Source organism: Acomys minous (assembly GCF_964271855.1).
Source record: "Acomys minous genome assembly, chromosome: 8".
Classification (NCBI taxonomy): domain Eukaryota; kingdom Metazoa; phylum Chordata; class Mammalia; order Rodentia; family Muridae; genus Acomys; species Acomys minous.
The window spans coordinates 72,609,533-72,631,902 of NC_140489.1; the positions used below are offsets into that span (position 1 = coordinate 72,609,533).

The following is a 22,370-nucleotide window of genomic DNA, read 5'->3' on the forward strand; positions in this document are numbered from 1 at the left end:
TATACACAGACTCATGGAAACTGAACACTCTGTTGAATGATGAATGAATTGTTGAAATCAGGAGGAAAACTTTAAACCTCCTAAGATCAAATAAAATGAAAACATAAAATACCAGAACTCATGAAATAGCAATTCTAATCCTATTTACAAATGGCAATATCCTGTGCTTAAAAGATCCTAAAGATGTCATCAGAAAACACTTAGTTCTAATGAACATGTTCAGCAAGGTAGTAACATACAAAAGTCAACATTTAATAATACCATAAGCTTTTCTGAATGCCAGTATCCAGTTGATTCTTTTGGGTTTCTGAGACATGAATATACATTATTCTTGAGAAGAGGATTTTGCTTTTATCTTTCAAAGGTTTCCTATCTTATGAAACAAAACTCATGTAAGTGGGGAGTCCAGTTGAGTTTCATAGTCCACAAGATTTAAAAAAAAAAAAAAGGCCGGGTGTGGTATGGCACACCTTTAATCCCAGCACTCCAGGAGGTGGAGGCAGGCAGAGCTCTGTGAGTTCGAGGCCAGCCTGGTCTACAAAACCAGTCCAAGACAGCCAAGGCTATACAGAGAAACTCTGTCTTGAAAACAAACAAACAAACAAATAGTTTTTTAAAAAAGTTCTGAACTTTCATCTTTTAACCATACAACTTTGTCAGCATTGGCAACTGGAGGCAACACAGTTGGAGGCATCAGGTATGCGTGTGGCGTGGGGTGGTGGGGTGGGGTGAGCCCAGGCTGCTGTCTGCACAACTGTCAGAAGGTGGAGGAGGAGGGCAAGCTTCTATCTTGGGGATAGCAGCTTCATCTTTTCCTTTTCAGTGCAGGTGTCAAAGGGAAGATTATTCCAGAGGCAGGAGTGGGTTATATCAACTGGCTCTGTGTCTTCCCATTTACCTGTTTATCTCATAGAATAAAAAGCAACAGCCACAGGTGACAAGCCTAGGTATTGATATAAATCCCCCCAACACACACACTGAGGAAACTTTTTAGGTCTTCAAGTAGCCTTTTAAGGTACCCAGCTAATTGTCATTTACATTTCTGGGACACATTTATTTAAAGAAAAAAATAGGGAGAATCAGAAAAACCTAGATTTAAATTCTGGCTCAGCAATTAAATAAATAGCTCAACAGCTTTGGGAATGTATTTAGTCTCTGAGGAATTAAGCTCTCGTCCTTGGACAACTGGAGGGCTTTGGGGTCCCCTGCAGCTAGAGGGGTTTTGAAAAACATCACTATATCTACTTATCTACTCATATATTATCCTGCTATTTTTCTTTTTTTCTAAACTGCAGTCCAATGCTTCCTTTGATTACAGGGCACATTCCATTGTGGCCCAGAGACACAGTGTAGTTCAGCCAGCATTTGCCTACTGCCCTTTGAGAGATCGCTGTTCATAATAAGCTCCTGTACTGTAAAGTGCAGGATCCAAGTGCTGGCTTTCCTGTGTTTTTCTCTTTCCTACCCTAGAAACTATTGCTTCCTGGCCTATTCTAGACTTCTCAGCTCTATCCCTTTCCCTATGTGTGTGCTTTTGTGGAGGTAGACACCAGCATTCTGTACATGCAACTTATGCATTCTTTTTATTCTGCTAAAAGGAGCAATTCTGTATCCAGTGTTCTTTATTTGGATAACACCAGGAACAAGCGGTTCACGGCACCATTTGAGAACCGGCATCCTGGCAGAACTGTTTTGATATGTATCTGGCTGTGTGATACACACAACATGGTAACTATACCACTGTCGCTCTTCAGGGTAGGGCCCAAAGCAAAAGAGAAACTGGAAAGTCCTGTTTGGGAAATTATTTATTTCTGTAGCCTTAGAGGTTCAGGCAAGAAAGACTTTAGTAAAAATCTTCCAAAACAAGAAAAGGCCCGTGTTCAAACCAGAAGGAAGGCAAGGAAGGCTGTGATCTGAAATTTTTTCTTCATCTGCTCACTGAGAAACACTGGGTCCTTTACTGTGTTCCCAGCACTGTGTTAGGTGCCAACACCCTGCTTAGGTAAAACACTTTTCATTAGCTACTGAAATAGAAGGATTTAAGAAGTACTTGTGACAAGGAACTTAAGTGCAACACATTCTTGCGGCAATGCCTTGTAAAAATCTCTCTTGTATTTTAAGAGACTGGAACTTCTGTTGGATGTCACAGACAAAATTAATAATATACCTTGAGGTCACTTAAGACTGCCAGCCTACTGTGTCCTCAGACTATTTGTTCATTTGTTCAATGTGCCTTTAAGAGAATAGTGTAAGAACAGCCTCACTTGTCTCAGATTCACCAGGTAATGAATGCCTACAACGTAAGCTAATACATAGCTGTCATCTTAAATTATGTGCTCTCTCATGCCCCTGAAACATGAGCAATGCATATGTGTGTGATGTCATGATCACTTGATGAAGACAGCAAATTGGCAGAAATAAACCTTATAAAAATGAACATCCACCATAAATGGTAGGTGCAACATATGACTGTTTTTTGATAATACTTTGTTTGTAATATGCCAGTTGGGGTCAGCTGGAGTAGGGCACTTCATCTCTTGTCAAACTCTGTTAAAGATTTCTTTATAGTACCCCTCATCCCTTCCCCACATGATGCTTTCTGTGCTACCCAATAAGAGACCGAGTAAAGCTGGTTGTTGAGGACAGACACTCAGACATGGATACAAGGACAGGCTTACAGATATCTACTTCAAGTAGGCACAGGTCTAGACTCATACAGCAGGCAGACAAAGTGACAGGAGGGAGTTAAAATCTTGGCTAGGTCTTGGTAAAAAGACAAAAGTGGAAGCACTTTACAGATTTATGTCTTAATGTGACACTGATGCATAATTGGTGACTCTGAGTTTATTATTAATGTATCCAAATGGACACACTTTCTGTTTTCATGGAACTCATGGTTCAGTGATACAGATATATGGATGTTAACTAACAACTAACAACCATGTGGGTGTATGCATGCTCTATGAACGAGGAGAACATGGGGGCCAGGAATGTCACACCGAGGGGGATACCTGCCACAAGCAATACAAGGAGGTATCAGGACTGTAAGGGGCTGGGGCAAAATATGGGTACAAAATAGAAACAGGGATCAATTTAAAGATACATTAGTTAGGATAAAGAACACATACATAAAATCTAGGTAAATAATGATGGGGGAGGGACTGCTCTCTACCTTTCCCATGGTGATGGGTTTGGAGTTTAAGGACAACATGGAAGCATTGAGAGGCTCTGTGCAGAATGTAGAGGATTAGGCTCTGTGTTTATGACACAGTGACATGGTTTCAACTCACATGGCCAATAGACATGGAAAATACAAAACAAAAACAAAAATAAAGACAAAAACTGAACAGCACATTTGTCATTTAGAAGAAGTTTCCAATGTCATATACAGAGTGCTTTGTGTTTAAAGATGGTAGTGTCGTAAGGTGGCACAAAGTAGAAACTGTCTTTTAAAACCAAACTGGAGCAGGAATCCTGAGATCATGAGCACAGAGATACCCTGGCAAGCATCACAGGGCAGGTAGATGACCGAGAGCATGGACAGGCTAGAGACCGCTAAGAATGCATTTCTGTAGTCAGGCATTACTTTACAAATTTGTCACAACTTTTAAATGTGTAAGAGCCCTGATATGGGGTTTGAATTCAATTAAGGGGTATTAGTAACATTTATCATGTTAAAACCTGGACTGTCAAATGGAATCTTGAAGTATATCATACAAAGTATTTCCCAAGTACTCTTTAGTCTTTGAGAATTGCAAAATTATTGTTCTGTAATCAATATATGCAAATTAAGAGAAGCCAAAATAACTGTGTGGGAGAAGATGGCTTGCTAATGCAAGCAGAAACTTGTTAAGAAGAGTCATTTATTAAGCACAGATTTATGTTCTAGGCTCTGTGTTTATGACACAGTGACATGGTTTCAACTCACATGGCCAATAGACATGAAAAATACAAAACAAAAACAAAAATAAAGACAAAAGACAAAAACTGAACAGCACATTAGACAGGATGGACCACCTCTTGTAAAGACCTCACCATAGAGCAGGCATTTCAGATGGGAAGGAAACAACAGCAACAAAACTTCAAAACTATGCAGAGGAATTATAGATGCTATACATGATTTGCTAGAAATGAGCAATTTATCAGCCTGGGATGTGTTCTGAAGTGGGTGCGGGCTATGGTTGAAAGGTAGGGGGGACACTGTGATGAAGACACTGGACTTGGTCCAGTAGTAACAGGAAATTGCTAGTATATATAAATTTGGATTAAGGCAATTTTGGTGGGAGAGTCACCTATGATCTCCATATTTAGGAGGCTTTGGAAAGAGGACCATGAGATAAGCATGGTCTAGGGTACCTAGCAAGTTCCAGGCCAAGCTGAGCTGAGTTCTAGGCTGGCATTGGCTACATGACAAGATCCTGCCACAAGAAACAAAATAGATTGGATATAGGTTAGATCTGATCTGTTCTGAAAGCTAGTGTGTAGATGATGGAAAGTTCCAGAATATGTATAATTCCATGCCTACATCAAGTTCCCTGTGGCTCATTATGAAAGCTTATAATCAACAAAGATGATTTCAGTGCTATATATGAAATGTCAAGGATATGGACAAAACTTTAGCCCCCAGTGCAAGGTGGGTGTATAATAGAACACTACTGACTGCAGAAAGAAAAAAACTTAATCACTACCTAGCCACTACCTTTTGTTCATTTTTTAAAAAATATAATATTCTACTGATGAAAAAAATTAAACAATATAGGCTACCAGCCTTAGGCTTCTGTTCCCTCCCACACACTTGTGCTCTGACACTGTGCCTCATGCCACTCACACACAAGTAGCTGAGGACCAAGAAGAAATGGCATCTGTTCAAAAAGCCAGGAGCCACTTCAACAATAGCCCTACAGGCATCCAGCTTCCTTAAGCACAAATGGAGCTGAAACACTATTAGTCTCAGTTGTTACTTGAGAACTGCACACTTCTATAATTCAGTTTCCTTTGGAGAGCTGTTTGGGAAAAGCTAAGACAAATCTTTCTCTGAACGGGCAAGAAGAATGGGAAGAGAAGGGACACACGGAATAAAGAATAGTAAAACTATCCATTTGAAATCTAAGCCCATAATTTGTCATTATCAATATCAAATGTGTATATCCTAAGACTCGGCAATATGAACCAAAATAAACGTATTTCTCAATTATCCCATCTCAGGCATTCTGTTACAGCAATGGAGAATGGAAGCCAAGTATTGTTTACTTCTTTTTAAAACTGATGAGTTATTTGGAATTTTAGCATACAATCCAACATTGGCATATTTTTTCATTAAATTGCACCATATTTGGCACTTGCCCTATAGCTACTTTGTCAAATTTCAAACCTAAATGTAGAACCAGGAACATCTAATAATCCTCCCTTTACTAACTAGAAATACTTTATTACACTTAGAGAGGTGAAAAATGAAATTTGCAGTAACTTGAAGGCAAAGGCTGGTTTATTGAAACTCAGGGAAACACTGTGCTTAGGTATCTGAGCAAGGAGCTAAGGACATTCATGGGATACCTTAGCTTTCCCAATTAACATGGAGGCTGAAGCAAATATAATAGCTAAAAAGGGCTCAGCCACATGCGTGGCTCGAGGATAGAGCGTGAGAACTGTTCCCCAACTGTTGGCCATTATTGTTTACAGAAACCACATTAATTGGCTAAAAGGTGAAAAGTTCATGTGATCTGAAGAGAAGCCTGAGTGTTCACACTCACTTATAACAATAATGCATGTTTGTATGTGTGTATTCAATAAAACTTTATTTGACCAGATTTGAACAAGAGCTGCATCTGTCAATCCCTAGAAACATTTAGACTTCCGAAGGTTGTATCTGGCTCATTGTCGTACTTCTTCCTGCTGTGGTTACACAAATGTAACAGTAGATTTATCTATTCCTAATATGTAGTTATTTGATTATCTTTGATATCCTTTCTGTCCAGCCAATGCACTCAGTAAATGTTTATTAAATCAAATACTTGACATATGTAATACAATAATAGAGTCCTACCTCATGCATTCCTTTTGAGAAGGAAATGAATTAGTATTAATCATTTACACAAATGGTGGTTGCTTCATATTCAAGTCTACGTACAGTGTTTATAGTTAGAGATCTTCAGGTATCAAAACCTAAGAGGGCTCTAAAATGCTTCAGTCTTACAACCTATTTGGCACCAAAAAAATCTCCCCTGAATTATTTATTCCTCTAGAGGAAATGCTGCATTCTACTGAAGATCTTACTGGAGGGTTACAGGATAGCACACAGTATTATGCACCACATCAGCTTTCTGAAGTTATAAAATTCCGATTCCCAAAAGACATCGATGCTAAAGGCTTTAGATAAGGAATCACAGATCAATGTTCTCACCTTTGGAAAATATTGCAAATTAGCTTTGAAGGACTTAACTAAGGCTACCTCAGCTTGGTACAAAATTGAGCACTGTTAAATTGGCCTACTAAACAGAGATATCTGGATCTTGAATATGTAGATTAAAATCAGATTATTAGCCTTTTGTAAATCAAATCAATTAAAAATGAGGTAAATGGAGAAAATGCAAAGTAGAGGTCATTGATTGCATTTTCTCCATTTACCTCATTTTTAATCTTATACTAGGAAAGATGAGCCTCCCTCATTCTTTTCCCATCCTCTAACTTCTCAGGGCATCTTGTGGGCTAGCATCTCACTACTTTGTCTTTAGTATCTCTCTCTACCAGCTCTAATTATTAAACATCTTTCTAAGTACCTCATCTCTAAATATTCTTCTGATATCCAACCTCTCTTTCAGTAGCCACTTGCTTTATTCTTGATGCAAAGACCTATCCCAGTACATAGTATTTTCATTCTTCAATCCATGACACTATGGTTCCCACTCACACCACTACAGTGGAAGCGCTCATCAGGTTCCCCAGCATCAGTGGGCCTTTTCATGATTCACCATTCCTTGCTCCCTAATACTTCTGCCTCTAGGCAGACCCTCTTAACTCTGCACACTCCTTGATAATTAGTTACTCCTGTAATAACAATTATTTATAGGCTGATAGTTCACAAATCTATACCTACATCCCAGACTTCTTTCCTAACATTAGACACTGTCTACTAAACATCTTTTTAATCTCCCTTAAGTGACTAAATTCAGGCTAAAACTTGATTCAGTTTGCTCACATTTATTCCTTCTAATTCCCTATTCAGTGAAATGGTACCAACAACCATCCAGTGGCTAGAAAGCCTGGAAAGAATTAACTCTTCCTCTCCTTCCCCCCCCCCTTTTTTTTTAAACTAAAAAAATTAATCACATCCACTTGAGCTGGAGTTACACACTGTTGTGAGCTGCCTGATGTGGCTATTGGGAATTGAACTCAAATCCTTTGGAAGAGCTGTAGGTGTTCTTAACATCTCAGCTACTTCTCTACTCCCTTCTTTTATCTTCAAAAAAAATTAGGGGTTGGAGAGAGCTTTAAGATATTTTTTGATGGGTCATCAACTCCTACCAATTCAAATCTCCAAATTTACAAGGACTCTGCCTCTATGACAATCTCTATTTCAGGCTATTCTAGTATGTTTTCTCTTGCTATGATAAATACCATAGCCAAAAGCAATTTGGAGAGGAAAAGGTTTATTTTAGTTTGCATGCTATAGTCTACCATTGAGGCAAACAACGGCAAGAACTCAAAGTAGGAAATGCAAGCAGAAACCAACAGTGGAACACTTCTTCCTCGCTTCCTCTCTGTGGCCTGTTCAGCCATCTTTCTTATACAGCCCAGGCCTACCTGCTTAGAGATAGCACTACTCACAGTTCACTGGGTCCTCCTATACCAATTAACAACTTTAAAAAATGCCTCAGAGACATTGACCACAGGCCAATCTGACCTAGTCACGTTCTCAACCTAGGCTCTTCTTCTTAGCTGATTCCAGGTTGTATCAAGTTGAAAGTTGAAACTAATTCTGACACATATCACAGTCATTTCTAGCTTAGATTACTATATCAAATACTTTACATAATTCTGTCTCCTGTTTGGACCTTGGATAACCCATTTTCAGTTGTGCAATCAGATAAATGTGATCACAACCTCCTCTTTTAATAGTATTTCAACTTTATTGCTTTATTTAAATTGTACCTTTAAAAATTTACTTGGTTCATAACTAAGAATTATTCATTTGTGTGCTATTTATATTTTTAAAATACTTACTCTCTCATACAATGCATCTCTATAGTAGTTGCCCCCTCAGTCCCTCTCTTGTAGTGAGAATTTGGTTAGTTAAAAAACCCAGTTGTATTATGTGAATATGATTTTGTTTTAATCCCAAGTGTGGGATATGGGGTTGCTTCGGATTGTCCACAGCAGCTGACTATAATGTGTCTGTACCAGCTGCAGATAGTTTAATTCTGGGAACTCTTTTTCCATTTTTCTATTTTATGTGCATTGATGTTTAGCCTGTATATATGCCTGTGTGAAGGTGTCAGATCTTAGAATTACAGACAGTTGTGAGCTGCCATGTGGGTGCTGGGAATTAAACCCTGGTCCTTTGGAAGAGCAGTCAGTGCTCTTAAGTGCTGAGCCATCTCTCATGCCCCCTATTTCTGGGAACTCTTGAGAGGGTATAAATGGGAGAGCCCCAAGAGGGCCTGCAGCAGCTGCTACTATTCCCTGTTGTTCTTAAATCCTGCTACTGTATTGGCTATTGCTGGATTGCTGGATTGCAGGATTACTGGATTGCTGGATTGCTGGATTGCTGGGTTGCTGGATTGCTGGATTGCTGGATTGCTGGATTGCTGGATTGCTGGATTGCTGGATTGCTAGATTGCTGGATATTCTGACAAAGAAGACTAGACTACCCCTAGGAACCCACTGACCTTAATCAGTAAGAAGCAGTCTAAAGAGTTCTACACCCCCTTTCCCCTCTAACCTTTTTCATCTACCTAGAGTTGTGGGGTTTGAAGGGAGTGGGGTGTAGAAGGGTAGTAGATATGAGAACCCAGCTAAAAAATATTCTTACACTTTCCCTGCTACCTCCTCTCTCCCCAATATTCATTCCTTCTCAGTTTCCCTTCAGAAAAGGGCAGGTGTCCCAAAGATATCAAGCAATCATGGCATAACAAGATACTGTAAGACTAGGTACAAACCCTCATATCAAAGTTGGATGAGGCAATCCAGTAAGTTATCTCCCTTTCTAAAAAAATTTATATTTATTTATTATGTATATACTGTGCAGCCTGCATGTACACCTGGCAAGCCAGAAGAGGGCACCAGATGTCATTATAAATGTGAGCCACCATGTGGTTGCTGGGAATTGAACTCAGGACCTTTGGAAGAACAGCCAGTGCTCTTTACCTCTGAGTCATCTCTCCAGCCCCTCTTCCTTCTTAAAACTATCTATGCCCTTAAAATAAAGTCTATATCCACCCCGAGGTCTTTATGTTTTATGGTGTTGTTTCTCAAAGTTTTATGTTCTATTAAACAGAAAAAACATCTATTGCTTGAACACCTAAGGGATGTGACCTCAGAGCAATGAACCAAGCAAAGATTTAAACATCAAGGAATTTAAACCTCACTGGCTGGAGGCTGGGAAAGTCACACAAACAAGTAAAAACAATTTCCAGATTCCAACAAATGTTTAAAGAAATAAAAAAAATACTAATGAGTTATGTGCAATGTCAGGGCACTGGAGTGACATTTCACTCATTTGTTCATTTGGCCATTCATTTTAAAGTGCTGGGAAATAAACCTAGTCCCATTTGAACACTGGGTAAGAGCTCCTCCACTAAGCCATGTCTGCAGTCCAAAGCAGCTGGCTAATTATGAGCATAGCTCAACATCTACACTCAGCCAAAACCTCTCGGAGTTTTCTGTTTCTACTTTATATACTTTGATGAGATGTGATTAAAATCTGAGGCCTTTCCCCAAAATAACAGCGAATAGATACGTTTAAGTAAAAGAAATCTCAAGAGCCAATAGAGAAAAGAAGATCTGTTGAGACAACTGAGAAAAAGCAGAACTTAGTGGGAAGAGGTAAAACAGTTGCCCAATGACCATTCTGAACAGCAATGCGTAAGGACAAGAGAAAGTAAAAGGAGAAAAACGTGGACATCACTTACCCGCAGCTCTTCTTTTGTATTGAAACTATTCAGAAGTTGTTGATAATGTCTATCTGTCATTTGTCGCAACAGGGAAAGAAGACAGGCAACAAATTCTCCCTAAGGAATATAAAAGTCTATATTTTAAAGGAAGGACATAAGAAAACATCAATAACTTAATCTGCACTGTTCTCAAAGAAAACACTTGGCAAAATTGCTATGATCCCAAATTAACCCTGTGATGTCTTCTTAAACGTTGCTAATTTCACATTTCTTTTCTGAATTTACACAATCCCCTTCAACTCATTAGAACACTGGTCTTTTGACTCATGGGGCAAAAGACACCATACAATGCATAATGTTGCCTTCAAATCCCTCTTTAGAAAATGGTTTTAGTTAATAGTCATTCTTTGTATTTGAGCTCTATGTACCTGTCTCCTGTGAAGTCCAATGCTTAAAAATGAAAAAGCTATGTGTACACATTATCATTAGACTTTGAGAATACCATAAATTGCTATAACTTGTATTTTCTAATACACCTTTAACTTGAAACTGTTTTAAATGCGACCATTCTTGTTCAACCAGGAACTTATCTTCTTCTAAACAGAAAAGATATAAAATGATGCAAGAGGAGAAGCAACTGCTGGCTTACTGGATGCACATAGAAGCTCGATTTAATTGGGAGATTGGTCTGAGTATACATGGAAAAGACTATAGTATCACATTAACAGTGGGGATTTAAAGACCTGAGAAGTAGATTTTGCAGCTCAGGCAGTTGGGCTAGTTCAGGCCAATGTCTTTCTGCCAGTTTCCATAAGAACCCATGGAAGTTAATGGTTATATGAGAGAAATCTGAGAGTCGTGTTGGTTCTTTATATCCACAGTCATTTGTGACCCAAAGATATGTCAAACAGTTGCCCCTGGATATTAAGGTAAACAGTCAAGAATCTGTCATATGGGTTATGGTACAGTTTGCATCGGAATTGGCCCCTCCGCCTTAGGCTTCTGTATAGAGTACCTGTGCCAGGGCTAGCCTTCTTAGGAAAATTTTGGGAACAGGGTCTGGCTGGTAGAAACAGGTTGCTAGGGGGCAAGCCTTTGTAGGCTCTGGTCTAGACCCTAGTTCTGTATGATGTGGATAGCCCCCGATGCAAGCTCCCACTGTTATGCAGTCTGAGGCACTTTGCCACCCTTTGTCCATTATGATAGGCTGCATCACTCTGAATCCTGAACTCAAACAAGTCTTTCTTCTTAAAAACTGTGTGTTAGGTATTCTGTGACAATAGTACAAAATCACTAATGCCAACTAGCAGAATCACCTCCTAATTCAACTCCTACCCTGTCAAGGAGCAAAAGAATTCTGGATATTTCATGCATGAGATGGAAAACATAAAGAAAAGGTTACTGTTATTTTAGTGGAAATATGGTTTTGCTATCACAAACTTCAGAGAACTTCAGGTGACATTACAACCATTTTCACCTAAGCCAGGGAGAGCACTTTCCCTGGTAGCCTATCACAGTGACTTTAGTGATCAGTGCAAAAGCCAAACCAAACAACAATAATGAAAACAGTTGCATGATAGGTGCAAGCATCCTGTCTCTGGCTAGATAAGCAGACTGTTTAATTCATCTTATGAGCCAGCCAGAAAACAACTTCCTGCTCTGTCTGCTCTGGTGTTACAATATTAGGCCAAATAAAGGCTTATTTTGTCTACTATCATCTACTTTTAGTTGAATGTGTGTAAGTATTAACACAAGGAAAGAAACAGCAGGTAGGAGAATGTTAGTGCAGCAGAGGTTGTAGAGCACTAACAGAGGACTAGCCAGTACTGTGAGCTGCAGAAACAGCAAAGCAACTGGCTGCTTGGGAGCTAAAGAAGAGGCAGAGCTGAGGGGCAGCTGGCACACTAAGCTGCAAATGCTGAAGAATGGCCTGCTACAATGCTGTAAATAGAGGTAGAGCCTCAAGCCATGCAGCTTCCTCACAGGTGGCAGTGGTGGCTGTGGAGGTGGTGGCCGCAGCAGCAGCAGCAGCAGCAATGGTCCTATCAGCAAAGGGCTGGTCATAGCTTCCTCTTTAGAAGCCATTTCTGTGATAATGGCTATAGCAGTAAGGCAGCCTTAGAAGTCACAAACGTAGCCAAGGGACGCCGAAGAGTACAAACTGCTGTACTAAGCAAGGACAATGTGTGTATTAGACCTAGACTCTCTGTTCAGATCTAGCCAATGGATAGACGATTCTATGTGATTGTGTGGAAAGCAGGGACTAACTTTGACATGAACTCTGGTGTCCCCAATTTGATCACTTCCCCTTGGTGAGGAGGCGTGGAGCGCACACAGAGGAAGGAGAAGCAGGCTATCTGGTTGAAACCTGATAGTCTGCAGTTATATGGTAGGGGAGGAAGTCCCCTTCTGTCAGAGGTCTAGGGGAGGGGAATAGGGTGGAAGAGGGAGGGAGGGTGGAAACAGGAAGATATAAGGGAAGGGATAACAACTAGGATGTAATCTGAATAAATTATAATAAAAAATTGATCTAAAAAAAGGAGTTGAGGGAAGGTAGGAAAGAGTGGCAAGCTGAGGCTGACAGAGAACAGAAGGCTACTAAGAGCCAACAAAGAAAAACTGTAAGCTATGGTTACTGAAAAAGCCCCAGAAAGTTGTCAAGTCTTTACAGCAGAGGGTCTCAGGCACTCCAAGGCCAGAAGCTATAACACTGGATACAGTCAAGGGTTGAGGAATCCAGACTTCCTAGGCATACAGATGAGGCTAAGAGTCCTGCTGCCTAGGACTTGCATAAGAATTCTAATATTTGAGGGTGCTGCCCCCCACTCCTGCGCTACTGCTCCCAACTGTTCGCTGCTGCCACTCTCCCATCAAATGCTGAGGATAAAATGCTGCCAAAGACCAGCAATCGAAGAGCTTCTTCTTAGATGACCATGGTTTCTGTTTAAATGGAGTACAATGATCTCAGTCAGCTGAATAATAAAAGGGGACGAGAAGGTACACTAAATGACTTTTGAATGATGGACATGGTCATTATCTTATTCACTGAAATGGTTCCTAAATAAACATAATATATCAAGTCATATTTTTAAAAAATATAAAGTTTATTCTATTTCAAAATTATTGTAGTGTACATCAATAAAACACTTTTTAAAAGGCATTGCCAACACTACGATTTACAGAAAGACATTATGTACATCACTATACGGTGTATTGTCAAGTTCATTCTTCATTAGGGTCTTGTTGGGTAGACACAGTCAAACATGATAATCTGGTTTCACAGCTAGCAAATGGCAAGGCTTAGATATGAATGTTGATGGTGCTGGTTTGAGAAGACTACTCAGTGGCTTTCTTTCCTACTTTCAGATTGATTTTATTTAGGAAACACAAGTGAACTGAAGGGGCAGGGTTCAATGGTTTTTATGTAAATAGAGAAGAACCTACATAATGCGAAGACTGCTCAGTATATTATGTCTTGGCCTAAAAGGCAGATGAGTTGGTAGAGGTTGAATCAATTTTTCTTCTTGGTTTTTCATATTGTATACAAACTATTTGGACTCATTTGCCACATTATTAATATACTTAAATACTTACTGCAATACATTATATAAATGTTAAAAGGCTTTTAAATTTGAAAAATTATATATCCTAGATAATAATTTTAGTAACAAGAAAAAAAATCAGTGAATAGACCTTCAATAGTTTGTTATGATCTATTTACAAGATAAACTCTTTGAATTCAAACTGTTACCTATGTTGTGCCTGGGATAGACTCACTGCAAATAATTTATCATTATAGCAAATAATTTCTGGCACATTCATGATATACTGTCAATCTCAGCACTTACAATTCACTGTCATTTGCTCACAGAATCTATTTTGGAGTTTCAAGTCCTTGTCCAGAAAATAAGATGCCTGATATTTTACTTCTATCATTTTTTTTATTATAATGTGATTTTCTTTACTTTTAAGATCGTTTAATAATGTTTATATGAATTCTCATAATTTGTTTTAAAAGAATAATAAAAAAATCACTGGCCAAGATTCACTTACTTGACTAATTGCCTATAAAATTCAATAGTCTTCAGTGGCTTGTGTCCATTTTATATACAGAGTACAATGCATACTTCTTTCAATAACTGCCAAGAGTATTTTATATCTACATCAAAATTCTTCAGAAAACTTCTGCCAAACATGTGCCTGGTTTTTTTTCTTCAGGTATTTCCTAGACAATGCTACTTTTAACTTTCTCTAACTACAAACCAATGACAGTACCTGAAGATTTTAGATAGGCATGCTAGAGCATCTGAGGCAGGGCCAATGGTGAGACAAGTCACCCACTACACACGCAACTTAATACAGTCTCATGCAAGGAAACATTTATGCATTGTAGAGAACTCTGGTAGACAGTTAGTTGAGGGTGTGAGACAAATGGTCATTTATGTTGCTTTATGAAATCTGTTATGTATAATTGGGTGTTTTAAAGGAACCAATTACAATGGTACACTTATATTTCTAGCCAGAAAAAAATATTTTATGGTTTAAAAAATAGCTTGTAGAAGAACAAAAAGTACATTTGAGAAAAAAATTGTAAAAATAAAATTACTAACCAAGCTGTAGGGGCATACACCTTTAATCCCAGCACTCAGGAGGCAGAGGCAGGTGGCTATCTGAGTTCATGGCCAGCGCAGTCTACAGAGTAAGTAGCAGGACAGCCAACACTACACAGAGAAACCCTGTCTCAGAAAACCAACCAACCAACTGACAAACACATACCAAACCAAACCAAATAACTACTGTTATCTGGAATTATAATACAGTGGAAGCAGTTCTAATGCTGGGGTTGCTGGGAGGCAGGACACCAGGTGCTGTCACAGAGGCCTGGAAAATACCATTGTGACATGTTTGCAGAAACTGATTTTCTTTACAGATGCACATGCCTGTAAGAACTGCAAGTTGTGCACTGTACACATGCCATGTAGAAACTCCCTGATCATGAAGCCTTTTCTTCATGGGAAGTGTGGAGGTGTTACCTAGATCTTTATAATCAGAGAGAACCACCTTTGTGAGTGATCAAGGTATTTCTTGCAATAGAATTAAGGTATAGACACATGATTTCTTTACATACTCTTACAAAAATTTAACCAAATCTACAAATTAGCTTTATGATAAGAATAATTAATTTTTGTTCTAAAAACAAAACCAAAGGCTTAGAAAATTAATCCCTTTATGAATTTCCTACCATCAATAAAATAGAAAAGAAAAGAATGAATGAAACGAAGTCTGCCTTAGTATCCTAAAACTATGTCTTAGGGCATAAAACCAAAGTTTCCAAGTAACTTGGATGTATTTCATAGAAAATTTCATCTCAAATAATGAGTTTTGCTTTTTATACAGCAAAGTTAACACCCACTAATTTGGAGGCAGTCCCTTAGTCTGATTATCTATCTATCTATCTATCTATCTATCTACCTATCTATTATATAACTATCTATCACCTATCATCGCTCATCTATCTATCATGCATTCTATGGTATGCATGTTGAAGTCAGAGGACACTGTGGGAAATGGTTTTCTCCTTTTACAATGTGGGTCTTACAGATTATACTCAGGTCCTCAGAGAGCATGGATGGGGCTGAACATTTTAGGTCCACCCAGAGTAACACAGAGATCTCCATCCTCGGGTGCCAAGGAGGCCAGAGGAAGCTGCCCTTCCACTCTGTCTTTACATAAGTTATCATCTGCCTTCTTTCTCCATAGCTGAGTGGTATCACTTAAAGCTAGCTAAAAGAGAACGCTTAATGCCCAGGACCATATAATACAAAAACATTTGGATTTCAAGTGAAAATCATTCAAGAATCAAGATTTCAAATCAAATGAAGCCAGACTAGTGACAAGTGTCAATATCAAGAGCAGAAAGGCACTGAGATGATGTGACACATAAAAACCAAGATCAAATGGTTCATGCATGTAAATGTTACAATTGTAGTAGTCTGAGGAAGGATAGGTAGTATTCTTTATGAGTAGATAAAAGTGTTGTTATATATGAAATTAAATCATGATTCACCAAAGGAAAAATTAATACTCTGGACTTCATTAAGATGAGAGATCTACGCTTTTGGAAATACTGTTAGGGGACAGAGAACAAACTACAATGGGAGAAAATACAAAAACAATGCTCACACATGGCAGTGAGAGAATCATTTAGCTAGAAGATGGGGCAGAACATGAAGAGACACTTCTTTTAGGAGGTGATATGGATGGCCAAAATGTAAGTAAAATACATGCAGGGTGACGTCAGTCATCAGGAAAATGGAAGTTAAACCATGGGAGCAACTGGAATGCTCCCAAACCTGACACACACACATAGACACAAAGGAAAAAGTGACATTACATACTGACAAGAATGTTGAGCAATTAGATCATTTGTACTATGTACTGTGGTAATGTAAATGACATTACCATTGGGATCTGAAGCCTGGCAGTTGCTTAGCAAACTAAACAAGTAGCTACCCTATGCTTCAGCAGCCAAATCCCTGGGAATTTCTAGGATTAAAAACTGGAGAATCATGCCCACAGACAATCTAAATAAATGTACATGTTTATACTAGCTTTCTTTATACTATTCAAACTCTGTAAATTAACCCATCAACCTTCATAGGTGAACAGTTAAACACATTGTAGTATATCTGTACCATGATTCCAGATACTCAGTAATGAAAAGGGAAAGAGTGTATGCACAGCAACCTGGAAGAGGCTTCATGGAACTATGCTCACTTTTCAAAAATTAATTTATTCATATTACATCTAAATTGTTATCCCATCCTTTTTATCCTCCCATTCATCCCTCCCTCCTGCTTTCCCCCTACTCCCCTCCCCTATGCCTGTGACTGAGGGGGACTTCCTCCCCCTGTATATGCTCATAGGGTATCAAGTCTCTTCTTGGTGCCCTGTTATCCTTCCTCTGAGTGCCACCAGGTCTCCCCATCAAGGGGATGTGGTCAGAGATGGGGCACCAGAGTTTTTATGAAAGTTAGATCTCACTCTCCACTCAACGGTGGAGAATGTCCTGTCCATCGGCTAGGCCTGGGTAGGGGTTCGAAGTTTACTGCCTATATTTTCCTTGGCTGGTGCCATAGGATTCCAGGACCCAGATCCGTCCATCATAATGTTCTTCTTTTAGGTTTCCAGGACCCTCTGGATCCTTCTATTTCCCCATTCTCCCATGCTTCTCTCACCTAAAGTCCCAATAGGATGTCCTCCCCTCTGACCCACTTTCCTGGTAAGTAAAGTCTTTCATGGGACATACCCCTTGGGCTAGTGTCTCAATATAAGTGAGTATATACCATTTGTCTCTTTTTGCTTCTGGGTGAACTCACTCATTATAATTTCTATTTCAATCCATTTGTACACAAATTTCGGGAATTCCTTGTTTTTAATAGCTGAATAGTATTCCATAGTGTAAATGTACCACAGTTTCTTTGTCCATTCTTCTACCGAGGGACACTTAGGGTGTTTCCATGTTCTGGCTATATGAATAAGGCAGCTATGAACATGGTTGTTCATGGTTTTTTAAAAAAGCCAATCGAAGTCATGTAGTCTAAGATTCTGTACATGTTAACACCCACAAATGACAGAGCTACACAAGGAGAGGAGAGTGGTGGTTGTCTGGACTTAAGGAGGTTAGAGAGATGAAGGAAAGTAGGTTTAGTTGTTATAGCACAACACAAGGCATTCCTGGGGTGATGGAAACATTGGGCATCTTCATCAGGTCAGTATCTATATCCTGTTCTAGAATTCTGCCAGCAGCTACTGTCTATAGAACTAGGTAAAAGATATATGAAATGTTTTTTATATTGATTCTTATATTATTACAAAATAAAAAGTTTAGAAAGTGAAACAATAATAATGAAAACAAAACAAAACCCAGCCAGTCACTCAAGCCTTCAAGCCTATAACAAACTCTAGTGGCTTTAGGCAACACGCCGTGAGCTCACATCACACATCAGGTAACAGCAAGTACATGAAGCACACCTGGAGGGTGGGGATGTGCCATTCCACACACAAGGCTGCATTTGAGCATGGGAAGCTGTAATATACCCTTTTTTAATTTTAAATAAGACTATTCATCTATTACATACATTAGGATTTAAATTCTTTCATTCTATGCATATTAATGTTTTGCCTGAATATGTGTCCATGCACTCATGTGTGCCTGGTGTCCATGGAGGACAAAAGAAGGCATTGGATCCTCTGGGTTCTGAGTTCCAAGAGGCTGCAAGCTGCCAAGTAGGTTCTGAGAATAGAACGTGGGTCCTCTGGGGAAACAGCCAGTGCTCTTAACCATGAGGCCATCTTTCTAGTCCTGCCATCTTTCTCATTTCCTTCCTTCCTTCCTTCCTTCCTTCCTTCCTTCTTCTTTCTTCATCTATATCTATATCTCACTTAAAATCTTAGTTTATTAGGATATTTAACTTTATTTGTAGTGGTGATTTGGATGAAAAATGTCTCCAATAGGCTCATGTATTTGAATACTTGGTCCCCAGCTGTTGTTGCTGTTAGGAGAGAGGGAAGCTATGAAGCTTTTAGAAAGTGGAGCCTGAGTGGAAGAGGTGTGTAACACTGAGGTGGGCTTTGCGAGTTTATAGTCTCACCTCACTTTGAGTTTCTTTTCTCTCACACAGGAAGCAGAGCGAAGGCATAGTATTTACAGAAAGGACCTGTAATGTTAAAAAGAATGCCTTGCTGGGCAGTGGTGGCACATGCCTTCAATCCCAGAACTCAGGAGACAGAGTCAGGTGGACCTCTGATTCAAGGCCAGCCTGGTCTACAGAGTAAGTTCAGGATAGCCAGGGCTACACAGAGAAACTCTGTCAATCCTGTCTTGAAAAACCACATTAAAAAAAAAAAAAGAGGAAGGAAGGAAGGAAGGAAGGAAAGATAATGCCCTGACAACCTTATGAGACAAAGATCCTCCAAAATTACGATTGACTTTGTTTTGTGTTGACCTTCTACAGCTAGTCATGGAGCCTCCTCTTAAGAGTGCTTTGTTTCTCCATTGAGACTCTTTTAAAGAAAACTCATTTTTTTGGAGATGGCCTCTGGGTTAGCAATGGGGGCTGTGTCCACTTGTCCTTTTAGCCCTAGGATTCCCTCTGGTGCAGACCCATGCAGGTCCTGTATAGCTGCCTCAGTCTCTGTGAGTTCAGATGTGCATCAGCTCTGTTGTGTCTAGAAAGCCTTGGTTCCTTGGTGTCCTCCATCACCTCTGGCTCTTGTATTCTTTCTGCTTCCTCTTCCAGAACATTCCCTAAGGATCTCAGACTTCTTAATTTTTAAATGAAAAGTGAAAACTATTTGCATGTAGACCTTAACCTTCTCAAGCACCACAGCACGATTTGTGAAGCTTAAATAATGCTCGAGTACATAATTCTCAGATGAACATTTGAGCATATACCACCACAGCTACAGATGATAGCTATTGCTTGGAAGAATACTGTTTAACACATAAACATTTTAAAAGTCAGCCTAATGTGAGGTTTTAAATAAAAATCCACATATATACATATACATACATATATATATATATATGTATGTATATTTAGTTCAATGGTAAATCACTTGCCTCCCATACATGAAGCCCTAGGTTTGATCCTCAGCACTGCCATGAATAAACACCGAATGTGTTTACATGTACAGCATATACACATACATCTGTGTAAAATAGCTAGATATTATTTCTTTATACTTTGCCTAAATAAGTTATGTCTTAGTGTCCTAAGACAGTGGAGCTTGAAAACCCTTTAGAATTTACCAAGATAAACCTTCTTATTTAACATTACCAAATTGAAGACTTAAAAAGTTATGGTCCTGACAAGTCGGGGTGAAAAATACAGAGCTTTCACATAGGACCTCTGATTTCAGTTGCCTTCCCCATATTCTTTAGATAATTTGGGAAATTAAATTTATCAAGTTGACTGGGGATTTAAAAAGCATAAATTAATTTAAATTGAGAAAAAGTAAGAACATCAAAGTTATCTTTCTGAAATTCAGACTTGCTTATGACAGCATCGTTACCTACAGGCTTCCTGTCTTAGATTTTGTGGAGTGAAGGCAACCTCCTGTGTATTGGCAAAGTTCATAGTTCATCCCAGGGACCAGGCTTCCCAATGTCAAACTACAAGCTATCGCCAAAGGGAGCTGAGCTTTAAGAAGCACCATGAACGTGTGCCACATGCTTAGGATCTTACAGTGACATCCTGGAACTGCAGCCGCATGGCAGAGCTGGATGCTTGAGGCCGACTGGTGATCTCCAATATGGTCCTGAGCAGGATGTCCAGCAAGCTGGCCACTATCACGTCTATTTCCTCCAACACAGACTTTTCCTTGGGAGAAAAAACAAAACAAAACAAAACAGGGTGCTCAGGAGATTGGCTCTGCATGCATCAAATCTCTTTTTAAAGAGAGCAGGAGTCTATCCTCAAATCTAGAATCAGAGACGCAGGGAACTCAAGACAAAAAGAGATGTAGACCTCAGCTGAGAATCATCTTGAGAAAAAACAGTGCTTCAGAGAGCCAGTGGCTTGCCCCAAAGAACACCATTTGACTTCGCAATGGAAAGCCGAGATACAAACAAAAAAGGTGCAGCAATGTTGTAAAAACAAAACAAAACAAAACAAACAAACAAACAAACAAAAAACCAGTCCTAAAGAACCCATGGCCTTGGGCCAGTCAGCAAGGCTCTCTGGGATGTAGTCTTCTCTTACAGTATGAGTTCCTTAGACCCTAATTGCTTACATTGAGTCTTCTCAGCACGACAGTCACACAGATCATTTCCCAAGACTGGCTTATGTGCAAATGACTATTCCCACGGAAGTGGGTTTTTTAAAAGCTTATATGTACACATAAGAGCCTGGAGAGCAGTTGAGATGAGGGTCTTCCATCACAGAGGGCCCTGGTTAGTAATCATGGGAGAGATTTGTTTTTCTGAAGTAGTTAACAGTATCCACACGTCAGGACTCCAGAAAGAATATCTGCACTGCACTGCACTGCGTAGAACACGTAGGTTCTTAATGTAATTGCATGGGGGAAAAACTTCTGTGCGCAATGGCTCCTCCCAAAGATACTTTTAGAAAGTATACTTTGAAGGCACCTATTATGTATGTATGTATGTATGTATGTGTACACACAAATATATTTTAATGATAAACTTTATACCACTTGTGATAGAACTTCCAAAGTTTCCCCCAGTGAATTGGTTTCAGGTCTAAGTTCTTTATGAGCCAAGTCTTTACTTAACTAAAACCTGACTGCAATTTTGAAATTTCAAGAGAGGAGAAATAAAAAGAAATAATCTCCAATAGCTGCTTGCTTCTATAGTCTGTCTAGTGACGTGGCCTAGCTTTTACTCATGATGGCTGTAACCTGGAAAAGCCTTCTAGTCAGACATGGCTTATCTCTTTGTGGGCAAATGGTCAGAGGGAGTTTCAAAGCAGGGAGAATGCCTTCCCCCTGTTGTCACTGCTCTGTCTCATTCCCAGTCAACACTGGGGCTGGATTGCGGGGTGACAGAAGGGCAAGCTGTGTGTCCTGCTCATCACACTTTCAGATCACAACTTCTTTAAAGTGCCACCGTTTCCACAGCAGCAGGGCACTGTGTCCACTACCTCCCCCGGCATCATTCCCATCCCTGCTCTATGGAAGCAGGTCATTAGACACTGCAAGAATGGGGAACACAGCAAGGACTTTAATACAGACTTGGAGAAGCCAGATGTGTAACACTCACTTTCAAACTTCTCTGCAGCCTGCTACTGATGAGCCCAATGTTTAATTAACAGCTGAAGGTAGACAGAAAGAGAAAAAGACTTCCTTCTGATTCAGATTTCATATAAGGCTCCTGAGCTGAGAACATCAATCCCAGACACTGTTCCATTTATAAGGAAACATTTTCTCACTTTGTGCTGTATTCTTTTTTGTTTGTTTGTTTGTTTGTTTTCGAGACAGGGTCTCTCTGATTTAGCCCTGGCTGTCCTGGACTCAATTTGTAGACCAGGCTGGCCTTGAACTCACAGTGGTCCACCTGCCTCTGCCTCCTGAGTGATGGGATTAAAGACATGCGCCACTACGCCCGGCTTGTGCTGTATTCTTAACACACAATAATTATACTGTGTCAAGAGTCAAGCAAAACAGAAATCTGCAAAGCCATAATGAAAGATGACTGTTGGGGTTGTCTGATGGTTGTACTGCAAGGTACTTCTAGTC

At 39.5% G+C, this 22,370-nt stretch overlaps 1 protein-coding gene across 4 annotated transcripts in view; it reads right to left on the reverse strand.

Moving 5' to 3' along the window:
• DOCK4 (dedicator of cytokinesis 4) overlaps positions 1-22,370 on the reverse strand; it is a 421,713-nt gene that overhangs the window by 86,092 nt on the left and 313,251 nt on the right. For all 4 annotated transcript variants that reach the window (XM_084791186.1, XM_084791187.1, XM_084791188.1 and 1 more), the window contains exons 25-26: positions 20,360-20,494; positions 10,128-10,226 (exon numbers count right to left, since the gene is read on the reverse strand). In XM_084791186.1, the coding sequence (XP_084647312.1) occupies positions 10,128-10,226; positions 20,360-20,494 (234 nt within the window). The remainder of the gene's footprint in view (positions 1-10,127; positions 10,227-20,359; positions 20,495-22,370) is intronic.